Raw genomic sequence first — 12947 nt, 5'->3', positions numbered from 1 at the left:
CCACAGGGCATGCATCACATATGTGCAGTAGGGAGCGTAAGGCAAACGTGTCGTGAGCATGAAGGGGATGCACAAGGGTGTTTGAGGGTTTGTCATGGGTGTTACTTATATTGAATTTCTGACCAACTCACATTACATATTATATTGGCACCACTACTGCCATGTCTTCGTGAATCCTGTCTGGTTTGTGCAATAATGCCCTCTCCTGAGGATCACTATGAGGACCCACACTGATGCCACCCATTGTGTCACTGCAGAGTGGGTGTAGGTGTATTTGCAGGGTTCTTTTGCGCAGACGACTGAGAGACATCGGCGATGTCCCCAGTTGCACCCTGGAAGGATGCAGAGGAGAAGTTGTTGAGGGCAGTGGTGACTTTGACAGCGATAGGTAAGAAGATGGTGCTCGGGCCAGCCAGGAGCAGCTCGGCATGAAAGAGGCTGCAGATGTCCACGACTACATGTTGAGTGACTCTGAGCCTCCGTGTGCACTGCTGCTCAGAGAGGTCCAGGAAGCTGAGCCTCGGTCTGTGGACCCTGTGGCAAGGGTAGTGCCCTCTGCGACGCATCTCTCTCTGCGGTAGCCCTCCCTCCTGCTGTACAGGTGGATGTGTCACAGCACTCTGTTGTGGAGCTCCACGTGTCAGAGGTGGACGGCGTGGAAGTCGAGGCTGGTGAGGCTGGTGATGCTGTTCGCCCTCCGAGGAGGTCATGACTGCAGCTACAGCGGCCCCCATCCGCAAGATGTACATCTGAGGGGGTCCGCAAGGTAGGTACATGTCTCTGGACCCCAGGATAAGTGTGCAGGTTGGTGACTTTGACTGTCAGGAGTAGGGTGGTGGAGGCCAAACTTTGTCCCAAGTGACAGAGTGGCCTCCTGCAATGGGTGAGGGTCTCCCCCAAACACCTGTCAAATGGACCTTTGCAGCTGCCACAGGCTGACAGCTGCAACACGTCTATTTGACCTGGGAGTGTTTCCCCCAGTGTGGGAAACAGTCCCAGTTTGCTCTAAAATCCCACATAATCCCTTAATCAGGTCAGTTAATGACCTGAAATACCTAAATAAATACCTTCAAGTGGAACCCCGCTGGCTTTAATTGCCTGCGGGATTCCCACCTGCGGGGGCTGCGCACGCATGCCGGCGTGTCAGCGGGGAACCCGGAAGTGCGCGAGTTCGGGGCGGGCTCCGGTACCGCGCTGGGATTCTCCGATTTTCAGAGCCCCCCCGCCAGGAACGCACCCGATAGCGGGTGCTAAAATAACGCCCTTTGTGTCCTCATCGCAACTTGCTTTTCCACCTATCTTTGTATCATCAGCAAATTTGGCTAAAAACACACTGTTCCTTCATCCAAGTCATTGATATATATTGTAAATAGTTGAGGCCCCAGCACTGATCCCTGCGGCACCCCACTAGTTACAGATTGCCATTTTGAAAATGACCCTTTTATCCTGACTCTTTGTTTTCTGTTATTTAGCCAATCCTCTATCCATGCCAGTATATTACCCCCAACACCATGAGCTCTTATCTTGTGCAGGAATCTTCTATGTGGCACCTTTTGGAAATCCAAATATACTGCATCCATTGGTTCCCCTTTATCCACCCTGCCCGTTACTTCCTCAAAGAACTCTAATAAATTTGTCAGACACGATTTCCCCTTCATAAAACCATGTTGACTCTCCTTGATTGTATTTTGAGTCTCCAAATGTCCTGCTACTACTTCCTTAATAATGGATTCTAGCATTTTCCCAATGACAGATGTTAGGCTAACTGGTCTATAGTTGCCTGCTTTCTGTCTCACTCCCTTCTTGAATAGGGGTGTTGCATTTGCGGTTTTCCAATCCGCTGGGACCTTGCCAGAGTCCAGTGAATTCTGGAAGGTTACAACCAATGCATCCACTATCTCTGTAGCCACTTCCTTTCAGACCCTCGGATGCAAGCCATCAGGTCCAGGGGACTTATCAGCCTTTAGACCCATTAGTTTACCTAGTACTTTTTCTCTAGTGATAGTTTTTAGTTCCTCCCTCCCCTTTGCCCCTTGATTTTCCACTATTATTGGAATATTATTAATGTCTTCTACTGTGAAGACAGATACAAAATATCTGTTCAATTCCTCTGCCATTTCCTTGTTTTCCATTATTATTTCCCCAGTCTCATCATCTAAGGGACCAATGTTTACTTTAGCTACCCTCTTCCTTTTTATATACTTGTAGAAGCTTTTACTGTCAGTTTTTATATTTCTTGCTAGTTTACTCTCATAATTTATTTTCTCCCTCTTCATTATTCTTTTAGTCATCCTTTGCTGGTTTTTAAATTTTTCCCAATCTTCGGGCTTACCAGTAATCCTTGCCATGTTTTTTTGCTTTTTCTTTTAACCTGATACCATCTTTGACTTCCTTAGTTAGCCATGGTTGGTTCAGCCTTTTTGTGGAGTCTTTCCTCCTAACAGGGATATATTTTTGTTGCAAGTCTTAAATATCTTTTTAAATGTTTGCCACTGCTTATCCACCATCATACCATCTAATCTGTTTACCCAGTCCACTTTAGCCAATTCCGCCCTCACTCCTTTATAATTGCCCTTATTTAAGTTTAATACAGTAGTTTCAGACCCAAGATCCTCGCTGTCAAACTGGATGTGAAATTCTATCATGTTATGATCACTGCTTCCCAAGGGATCCTTTACTTTGAGATCATTAATTAATCCTGTTTCGTTACCCATTACCAGATCTAAAATGGCATGTTCCCTGTTGGTTCCCCTCCTATTGGTCTAAGAAACAGTCCCTCATACACTCTATGAACTCCTCCTCATGGCTATTTTTGCCAATTTGATTTGTCCAATCAATGTGAAAGTTAAAATCGCCCATGATTATTGCATTACCTTTTTTACAAGCCCCCCTCATTTCCTGATTAATATTTCGCCCTACAGTGTAGCTACTGTTAGGGGGCCTATATACTACTCCCACCAGTGATTTCTTTCCTTGCTATTTCTTACCTCCACCCAAATTGATTCGACATGTTGGTCTTCTGAGCCAAGATTATTTCTCACTATTATACCAGTTTCATCCTTCATTAACAGAGCTACCCCACCACCTTTACCTTTTTTCCTATCCTTCCGAAATGTTAAATAACCCTGAATATTTAGCTCCCAACCTTGGTCACCTTGCAACCACTTCTCTGTAATGGCCACAAGATCATACCCATTTGTTTCTATTTGTGCCGTCAATTCATGCGCGCATTCAGATAAAGAACCTTTAATTTTGTCTTTTTACTATTCTTTCCTACCCCGGCCCCATTTGATAGTGCACTCTTATGTTTGTACGCTCTGTCCCTTCCTGACACACTCTGTTTATCATTACCCCCATCACTTTCCTGTACTACTTCCTTGTCTTTTCTCTTTATCAATCTAAACTTCGCCCCATCTGAGCCCTCCCCCCTCCCTATTTAGCTTAAAGCCTTCTCTACCGCCCTAGTTATTCGGTTTGCCAGAACACTGGACCCATCATGGTTCAGGTGAAGCCCGTCCCAACGGAACAGCTCCCTCTTTCCCCAGTACTGGTGCCAGTGCCCAATGAATCAAAACCCACTTCTCCCACTCCAATCTTTGAGCCACGCATTCATCTCTCTGATCTGATTTACCCTGTGCCAATTTGCTCGTGGCTCAGGTAACAATCCGGAGATTATCACCTTTGTGGTTCTGCTTTTTAATTTAGTCCCTAGCTGCTCAAACTGCCTCAGTAGAACCTCTTTCTTAGTCCTACCTATGTCGTTGGTACCTACGTGGACCACGACAACTGGATCCTCCCCCTCCCACTCCAAGTTTCTCTCCAGCCCTGAGGAGATGTTCTTAACCCTGGCACCAGGTAGGCAACACAGCCTTCGGGACTCTCACGCTTGGCTGCAGAGAACAGTATCTATCCCTCTAACTATACTGTCGCCTACTACAACCATATTCTTTTTACTCCCCCCACTTGAATGGCCCCCTGAACCACAATGCCGTGGCCAGTTTACTCTTCCTCCCTGCAGTCCCTGCACTCGTCCACAAGGGCTGCAAGAATCTCGTATCTTTTGGACAAGTGCAGAGGCTGAGGCTCCTGCAGTGCTACCTCCTGGATCCCCATACCTGCCTCACTCACACCCTCCTGTCCCTGACCACGTGCCCTGACCAAATTCTACAGTATTTAGTCTAAGGGGTGTGACTGCCTCCTGGATCAAAGTGTCCAGGTAACTTTCTCCCTCCCTGATGCCTCGCAATGTCTGCAGCTCGGACTCCAGCTCCTCAACTCGGAGCCGAAGTTCCTCGAGCTGCAGACACTTACCACAGATGTAGTCGCCCTGGACAAAACTGTCCAGTTGCTCCCACACATTGCAGTTGCAACACATCTCCTGCCCTGTCATAACTATTTTATTTATTTAATTGATTACTACAATGCCAATCAAATTATTTTTCGGTTGAACCAAGTACTGGCTTTATTTAATTTATTAAATTAAGTTTAGGTTTTTTTAAAAAAAATGTAGTTTTATGCTATAAGTCACTTAGCCCACAGTCCTAAGAAAGAAGAAGACAGAAGAGATACTTACCACCAACCACTTACCTGCCTTACCTGTAACGTCACACTGCAGTTTGGTTTTGTTGTTGCTGTGACCCGCTCTCGGTATGCTCCTCTCCGCGCTGCCGTCTAAACAAATGCCCCTCACCCCTTACTACACCGAATCCCCTCACTCACCAAATTCGCAATTACAGACTCTGTCGAAACCAGACTCCGTCGATAGCTGCTACTCCGTGCTCCCTCACTCTGTGCTGCTTTGAGACTGCAGTTGTGGCCACAGCAGCTGACATATCTCACTGAATGCCTCCTTGGTGAAGCGAAGGCCCCTCATGCACTGGTGCTCACTGAAGTTGAGGTATGAGAATTACTTCCTGAAGACCCTCTGGATATGGCCTCGTGCTGAATCCTCCTCCTTTTCCTCTTCTGGCACCTTGTCCTTCTCTGCACTGTCTCCCTTCATTCTCCCAGTCATATTCAATACCGAGAGTTTGCCCTACCAGGCCCCCATGTCTGGAGCCGATTTCCTTGTGCAGTATACAAGAGTCACAGGACTGCAAGAGCAGCCAGACCATTCCCTGTAGATTAATGAAAGCTTTAACAACTCTAGAAATCCTCCAAAAACGGCTGCAAGTCGACCAGCAGCCAGAAGAAATAATCCAGTAACTAACCTGTAAATACTACATCTTTCATATTCTGCTGAGCAAGGTATGGACTGTTGAGTTCCAAAATGGCAATGCGGGCTTCAAACCAGTGTTGCACACTGATGTCATGATTTGCCTGCTCTGCATACTACCGGCGGTTGATATTATTTTACCAGGATGGCATCCTGCAAACTTCCCCTTGGGAGTGTGTGCGCGCATCTCAGACCCCTTTTTCAAATCTTAGATGGCCACGTAGTGCCTAAAAAGTGGATGTTACTCAGACCAATTTAACCCCCATTATCTTTGTTGTGCCATTCTACGATATGGAAAAAGATTCTTCCACAGGCTAAGATTGCAGTCACATTTGTGAGGCTCCTGCCAAATGCAGTAGAGTTGGTAGGCCTGCTGAGATTGTGAAGGAACTATTAATGTGCATGTATAAAATTGCAAGATTACTGAGGCTAAATAGTTTGAATTGCCGTTCCTTGTTCTGCCTTTTTATAAAGTTGATGATGATCTCTATCAATATACTTTAGCTCCTTCACAGTGCCAAGCTCAGTAAATTCTCTTGGCGAATTCCCCCCATATCATTTAAATAAAACTACTTCAAATCAGTAGAAATAAAAGGACATTAAAGTTAATCATAATTCTTTGTAAGTACAAAGTCCTCGCTGTTCAAGTTTTGCGCTCCCAAAAATGTCTGAAATTTCAATTGAATAAGGTATGGTCTTATGTTACATGAATCAATTTGTAAACAGGTCAGTACAGTATGTGTAAATGAAGAGTAGTAATTTTTGATCATTTTGAAATGTAGCTTCAAATGGTTAAACAAGTGTATTTTGTTTGTAGATAATTTTCTGTAGAAGTATTTATGAACGATTTGTGGAAGACAGAATAAGTCAGTTTATTGATGTCTGCTCAATAAGTAATGTGAGTATTATACTGTAATATTTAACTTTTTCTTCTGAAAAGTTTAGCACATTTTTCAAAATTGTTTTCACAAAATCAAAGTAGATATTTATTCTTCTATATTCTTATTTTGTAGATATCCGTTATCATTTTGTCACACAGATGCTTTGGATACTACATCCATGGGCGGTCTGTGCATGGTCATGCAGACACCAACATGGAAGAAATGAACCTTAATCTAAAGAGAGAGGCGGTATAATAACTTATCGCACAAAATTCAACATGTGTACAGCAGAAATAAACACTGAAAATGCTGGAAATATATGCCAGTATCTGAAAAATGAAAAAGTTAATGACTGAAGAAAGGTCTCTTTCTCTTTCAGTCGATAAGAGGTCTGCTGTGTACTCCAGCATTTTCTGTTTTTATTTCTGATTTTCCAGCATTTGTAGTTTAGTTTATTTCACATATTTATGTAGAGCAAAATGAGGCCATTAATTTTTTGTTACATCTTTCAATTTATGTAGGGCTTCAAATATACCTATCTTATGGAATTCATACTGTGCACTTATTTTCTTTGCAAAGCCTTTCAAGGCACTAAATATCTCAAAAATAAACTGTTCTGCTTTCCATTAAACTAATGGATTAGAAAAACTATCCAGTATGTGATATGCTATCTGGGTTCTCATAATTATACATTAGTACTGTTAATAGAACAGAACTTCAGATCGACAAAGTTCACATGTAAGTGCTCAAAATGCTCATACTACTTTCCTGGATGCTATTTTTGCTCCCTAATCCAGCATAAACAAGAATTTAGTATCAGCATTTTAAGCTTTTGTACGTAAACTTCACCAAGCAGAGATCCTATCCTAGAGGTTTTGACATAATTTTGTACATTTTTAAGTGATTCTTCAATGCACACTTACATCAAAGACATATAACTATTTATGGCCAATTTTCTGAGTACACACTGCTGGTTGGGAGCTTCACCTACTGACCATAAATATGGGAAACTGAGGGCACACTGCTGCAATCTGCTGATATGTGCAGCCAGTAGATAATGCTCTCTGCTAGCTGCATAAGACCATAAGAGATAGGAGCAGGAGTAGGCCATTCGGCCCCTCGAGCCTGCTCTGCCATTCAATGAGATCATGGCTGATCTGATTTTTACCTCAACTCCACTTTCCCGCCTTTTCCCCATATCCTTTGACACCCTTGCTGATCAAAAATGTGTCTAACTCAGCCTTGAATGTATTCAATGACTCAGCCTCCACAGCTTTTTGGGGTAAAGAATTCCAAAAATTCACGACCCTCTGGGAGAAGAAATTCCTCCTCATTTCCATCTTTGCATGTACTCAGAAAAATCGGCCCTCTTACGTTTCCTTTTGAATCTCAAGTCTATAGAGCTCTTATGGGTTTTATTTATTTGTTCTGTAATTATTGAAAGTAACAACTATTAAGTGAAATCTGTATCAATTTTAAATTTGGTCATTCTGATCGCCAAATAATCATTCCTTCACAGGAAAACCTGTGTGGTCAGAGAGGCTTGCTTCCCAATACAGAAACTGAGACATTTCAGATATTCATCACAAGCAAGATCAGAGAGCAATATGACAAGATTCGAGAACCATTACATTGGGTCTGAGTACCAATTAATTTATTACCATAAGACATTTCCAAAATATGTGTTGGAGAATAGTTTAAATGCTCTGTTCCTAAATTTTGTACCAATTTTGCAGACAAATGGACCTGCGCGGTTGTTGAATTGTTCTGGTGACTCTATTGAACATAGAATGAAGGCCTATAATACCACCAATAAATTTCTTGGTTCATTCATTGATCATGTAAGTATCATATTAATTTTGCCAATCTTGAAAGTGATAACAGTATATTCCATTAGCCAGCTTCAAAGCTTTATGTTTATACTGGTTGTCATAACAAAATAATTACTTTATCTTGACCACTGATTCTTATGATATCTAATCAGAATCCTGATCATTACATTCTTATCTTTCATTCATGAAAGTTACTAGATTTGGAAAGCTGTGAGCCAGGCTCATTATAACTCCACTTTTGAAGCAAATGACGGGAGATCACCATGACGCAAGTTGAGAACCCGATAGGTACTCCAGAGGCTAAGCACCTGTATAAATTGGGAGCTGCAAAGAAGGCCCTGCAATTAGATTCTTGCTGCTGAAGTTACATGTGATGTTTCTGTTTACGTCACTATTTCTCTGCCACATTGATGTGGTTGGACAAAGGAAGATAAGGAAATTTCTTGGAGCTTTCCTGCTAGCTTCTTAAATATGTACTGTATATGTCATCTGTACCTTTTTTATCCAGTAAATGGTATACTGACTTACAAGGATCTATGGGTAACCCTGTAGAGAAACCTCTCTATTAGCAGGTTGTAGAGGAGCATGAGAATTAGAGGATACATGCTGACAGGTGTGTTTGCACCTTAGACATTCCATTTGAATCCATCCACCCGTGTGTACATGACTTGGTTCTTGTATCTGCATATATCTGAAAACATCTGTATTCCTGAAAAAGACGATAACAAAACTATGCACACTCCTACAGCCAGACTAGAGAAAAACTTCCAGCACAGGTTGTCAGTGGCTGTGAAGGTTACAGGTGCATTGAGCTTTTATGCAGCGACCTCCTACCAAGCAACCACACAAGATTTCTGTCACATCTCCCAGTCTTAAGGGCATACCTGCATCATGCATTTTATTGATACATTGTTTGCCAGGGCCAGTGAATTCATCAGTTTGCCTTTGGAAATTATCCATTTTGTGGCAAGAGTACAAATGTGAGGAACTCCTGGACTTCTTTGTCACTAAGATTGAGACCATCCGTTCAGCTGCCTCTGCCGCTTCCCTCCCTTCCCCTAGCCTACCAAGCCAAACTTCCCCCCAAGGTACCCCCCTGCCCTAGCCCTGAACTCGCATCTTTCTCTAGTTTCTCCTATCTCCCCTCATGCCCTCTCCAAGCTCATCTTGTCCATGAGACCCACCTCCTGCTCCCTCAACCCTATTCCCACCAAACCGCTGTCCACCTAACTTCCCTTCCTGGCCTCCATGTTAGCTGATATTGTTAACGGTTCCCTCTCCTTGAGGTACTGTCCCTCTCCTTTTCAAATCTGCTGTCTTCACCCCTCCCTCAAAAAACCCACCCTTGACCACTACATCTTTGAAAACTACCACCCCATCTCCAACCTCCCTTTCTTCTCCTAAGTCCTTGAACATGTCGTCACTTCCCAAATCCGTGCCCATCTTTAGCGCAACTCCATGTTTGAACCTCTCCAATCAGGTTTCCGCCCCAGCCATAGCAATGAAGCGGCCCTTATCAAAGTCACAAATTACACCCTGTGTGACTGTGAGCATGGTGAACTATCTCTCCTCATCCTTTGACATGGCTGACCACACCACCCTCCAATGCCTCTCCTCCAATGTCCAGCTGAGTGGGATTGCCCTTGCCTGGTTCCATTCCTATCTATCCAGTGGCAACCAGAGAACCTCCTGCAATGGCTTCTCTTCCCGCTCCTGCATCATTACCTCTGGAATCCCCCGAGGATTTATGCTTGGCCCCCTCCTATTTCTCATCTACTTGCTGCCTCTCAGCGACATCATCTGAAAACACAACATCAGATTTCAACACCCAGCTTTATCTTACCACCACCTCTCTTGACCCTTCCACTGCCTCTGATTTGTCATGCTGCTTGACCAACATCTAGTATTGGATGAGCAGAAATTTCCTCCAATTAAATATTGGGAAGATCAAAGCCATTATCTTCTATCCCTGCCACAAAATCTATCCCCGGCTGGCAACTGTCTGAGGCTGAACCGGATTGTTCGCAATCTTGGTGTCCTATTTGACCCTGAGCTGAGCTTCCGACCGCATATTCTCTCCAAAAGCCATCATCCTCTCCTACTTCCACCTCCGTAATATTGCCCTGTCTACCTGCCTCAGCTCATCTGTTGCTGAACCCCCCATCCATGCTTTTATTACCTCTAGATTCAACTATTCCAATGCTCTCCTGGCCAGCCTCCAACTTCCACCCTCCATAAACTTGAGCTCATCCAAAACTCTGCTGCCCATATACTAACTCGCACCAAGCCCCATTCACCCATCACCCCTGTGGTCGCTGACCTACATTGGCTCCTGGTCCTGCAATGCCTCAATTTTAAAATTCTCATCCTTGTGTTCTAATCCCTCCATGGCCTCACCCCTCCCTATCTCTGTAACCTCCTCCAGCACTACAACCCTCTGAGATGTCTTCGCTTCTCCAATTCTTGCCTTTTGCACATCCCTGATTTTAATTGCGCCACCCTTGGTGGCCGTGCCTTCAGCTGCCTAGGCCCTAAGCTCTGGAATTCCCTCCCTAAATTTCTCCGCCTCTGTACCTCTCTCTCCTCCTTTAAGTCGTTCCTTAAAACTTACCTCTTTGACCCAGCTTTTGATAATCTGACTTATTTCTCTTCATGCGGCTCAGTGTAAACTTTTGTCTAATAACACTCCTGTGAAGCGTCTCGGGATATTTTTATTACATTAAAGGCGCTATGCAAGTTGTTGTTGTTGTTGCAGGGCATAGCTGTACTCAAGTGGGATACACACCCCTGCCCCAATGCTACTTCATTCATGAACAACAAGGGCTGCCATTCCATGATTGTGCAGAACGGAATTATGAATATGATGCGCGTTATTTGAGCTGCTACCCTAGTATTCTTTTATCCTACAGCAGTCACCTGAAAACTACAGGGATGGCTGCTGGATGACCAAAGATATGCACTGCAGCCAAGACTGATACCACCACTACATAAGATAAGACCTGAAGTGAGGTATAGTGTGACAGATCCTTCCACCAGGCTCTTATTCGAGCACACCACCAGCATCCTCAAGCTGTTATTCAGGTGCCTTCAAAGATTGGGACAGTGCTGCAGTATAGCCAAAATAAGTCCTGAAAGATTATTTATAGCCTGCTTTGTCCTAAACAACTTTGCATTAAGCAACTTTGCCCTACAAAGTTCCCATGCATGACATACCCTTGCTAAATAAAACATTGACCTCCTGTAGTGGTATTGCTAAATGGTTCAGCAGTCTTCGCTTGTCGTGATTTTTAGAAGGAATTTAATAAAGTGTCTCACAAGAGGCTTGTTAGAAAAATTCAGGCATACGGTATAAGAAGAACAGGAATCAAAGAGTTGGGGGTAAATGGGTTTTGTCTGGATTGGAGAATCATAGAATCATAGAATGGTTACAGCACGGAAGGAGGCCATTCGGCCCATTGAGTTTGCGCTGGCTTTATGCAAGAGCAATCCAGCTAGTCCCACTCCCCCACCCTATCCCTGTAGCCCTGCATATTTTTTCCTTTCAAGTACTTATCCAGTTCCCTTTTGAAGGCCATGATTGAATCTGCCTCCACCACCCCCTCGGGCAGTGCATTCCAGATCCTAACCATTCGCTGTGTAAAAAGGTTTTTCCTCATGTCACCTTTGGTTCTTTTGCCAATCACCTTAAATCTATGTGCTCTGGTTCTTGACCCTTCTGCCAATGGGAAAAGTTTCTCTCTAACTACTCTGTCTAGACCCTTCATGATTTTGAATACCTCGATCAAATCTCCTCGTAACCGTCTCTGTTCCAGGAAGAACAACCCCAGCTTCTCCAGTCTATCCACGTAACTAAAATCCCTCATCCCTGGAATCATTCTAGTAAATTTCTGCACCCTCTCTAAGGGCTTCACATCTTTCCTAAAGTGCGGTGCCCAGAACTGGACACAATACTCCAGTTGTGGCCAAACTAGTGTTTTATAAAGGTTCATAGAGTACAAAAGTATGGAAGTCATGATGAACCTTTATTTCTTTACCCAGAAGGTTGTTAGAGCAGGAATACTTTGGCACAGGGAGTAGTTGAGGCAGAGCCCAATGCATCTTTTAAGGGAAAATTGGGGAGCAATATTAGTTTTGGATTGCTCGAGCAAAGAGCCGGTTCTGACACAATGGACGGAATGGCCTTCTTCTGTGCTATAAACTTCTACGGTTCTATAAAATTCATACATTTTCACCCTCAGTTGCAGGACAGCTTTAAGGGTACCCAGCAGCCATTTAAGAGCTACTGGCACTGGATGATCTATCCCTGACCCTGTGGCTCCCAGCAACTCATTGTCCTAGAAACTTGACAAAACTGGGGACTATTTGAAAGCGAGTCATGAATAATTTTTTTAAAAAGGAAGGCAAAATAACCAAAAAGCATATGATAAATCAACTCAAAGCATTATTGATAAACTTTTAAAATAAAATAATGTGCACTTTGATGGCTTACAACAACTTTGTACTTTGGAATAGCTGGAGAAACTGAATGATGGCATCAAAAATGGGAAGCAGGATGACAAAGGATCAGAGGATTAAAATTGTCTACAAAGTGACAGACAAAAGAAAATGAGAACAGGAAACAATCCAGGAGAGCTTCTAAAGTTAAATCATAAAAGAGCAAGTGATACTGAGCCAATATCCTGTTACCATTCAATGCAAATATCAGTCTAAATAATAAAATGGAAGAGACTGCCACAAAACTTCAACCACATGCGGAAGTGCAAGCTAAATAGTACATTTGTCCCACAGATAAAAAGACTTAACAAAATGTTTGGCAAAAAAGAAACAGGTTCAAGCACTCAGTGATAGCATTCTCCTGCTAAATCAGCAGGTTACTTATCAGGTATGCAGTCCAAATTCATTGTGGAGAACATTTCAAATGACCCATATGCTGCTTTCTTCCATAAAAGTCGTGACTGAATTACTATTAAATAATTTTGAAATAAAAACAGAAAATGCTGTTTTGGGAGTAAATTTTCC

The 12947-nt window shown here is 43.3% G+C and overlaps 1 protein-coding gene across 1 annotated transcript in view; it reads left to right on the top strand.

Annotated features, from left to right (window-relative positions):
- tmem67 (transmembrane protein 67) overlaps positions 1-12947 on the top strand; it is a 219944-nt gene that overhangs the window by 191842 nt on the left and 15155 nt on the right. The window contains exons 22-25 of the mRNA XM_067979343.1: positions 6033-6113; positions 6229-6345; positions 7616-7732; positions 7833-7937. Of these exons, the coding sequence (XP_067835444.1) occupies positions 6033-6113; positions 6229-6345; positions 7616-7732; positions 7833-7937 (420 nt within the window). The remainder of the gene's footprint in view (positions 1-6032; positions 6114-6228; positions 6346-7615; positions 7733-7832; positions 7938-12947) is intronic.

Source organism: Heptranchias perlo, chromosome 3 (assembly GCF_035084215.1).
Source record: "Heptranchias perlo isolate sHepPer1 chromosome 3, sHepPer1.hap1, whole genome shotgun sequence".
Classification (NCBI taxonomy): Eukaryota; Metazoa; Chordata; class Chondrichthyes; order Hexanchiformes; family Hexanchidae; genus Heptranchias; species Heptranchias perlo.
Note: the sequence above shows the minus strand (reverse complement) of the source record. Positions and strands in the feature narration are given on the sequence as shown.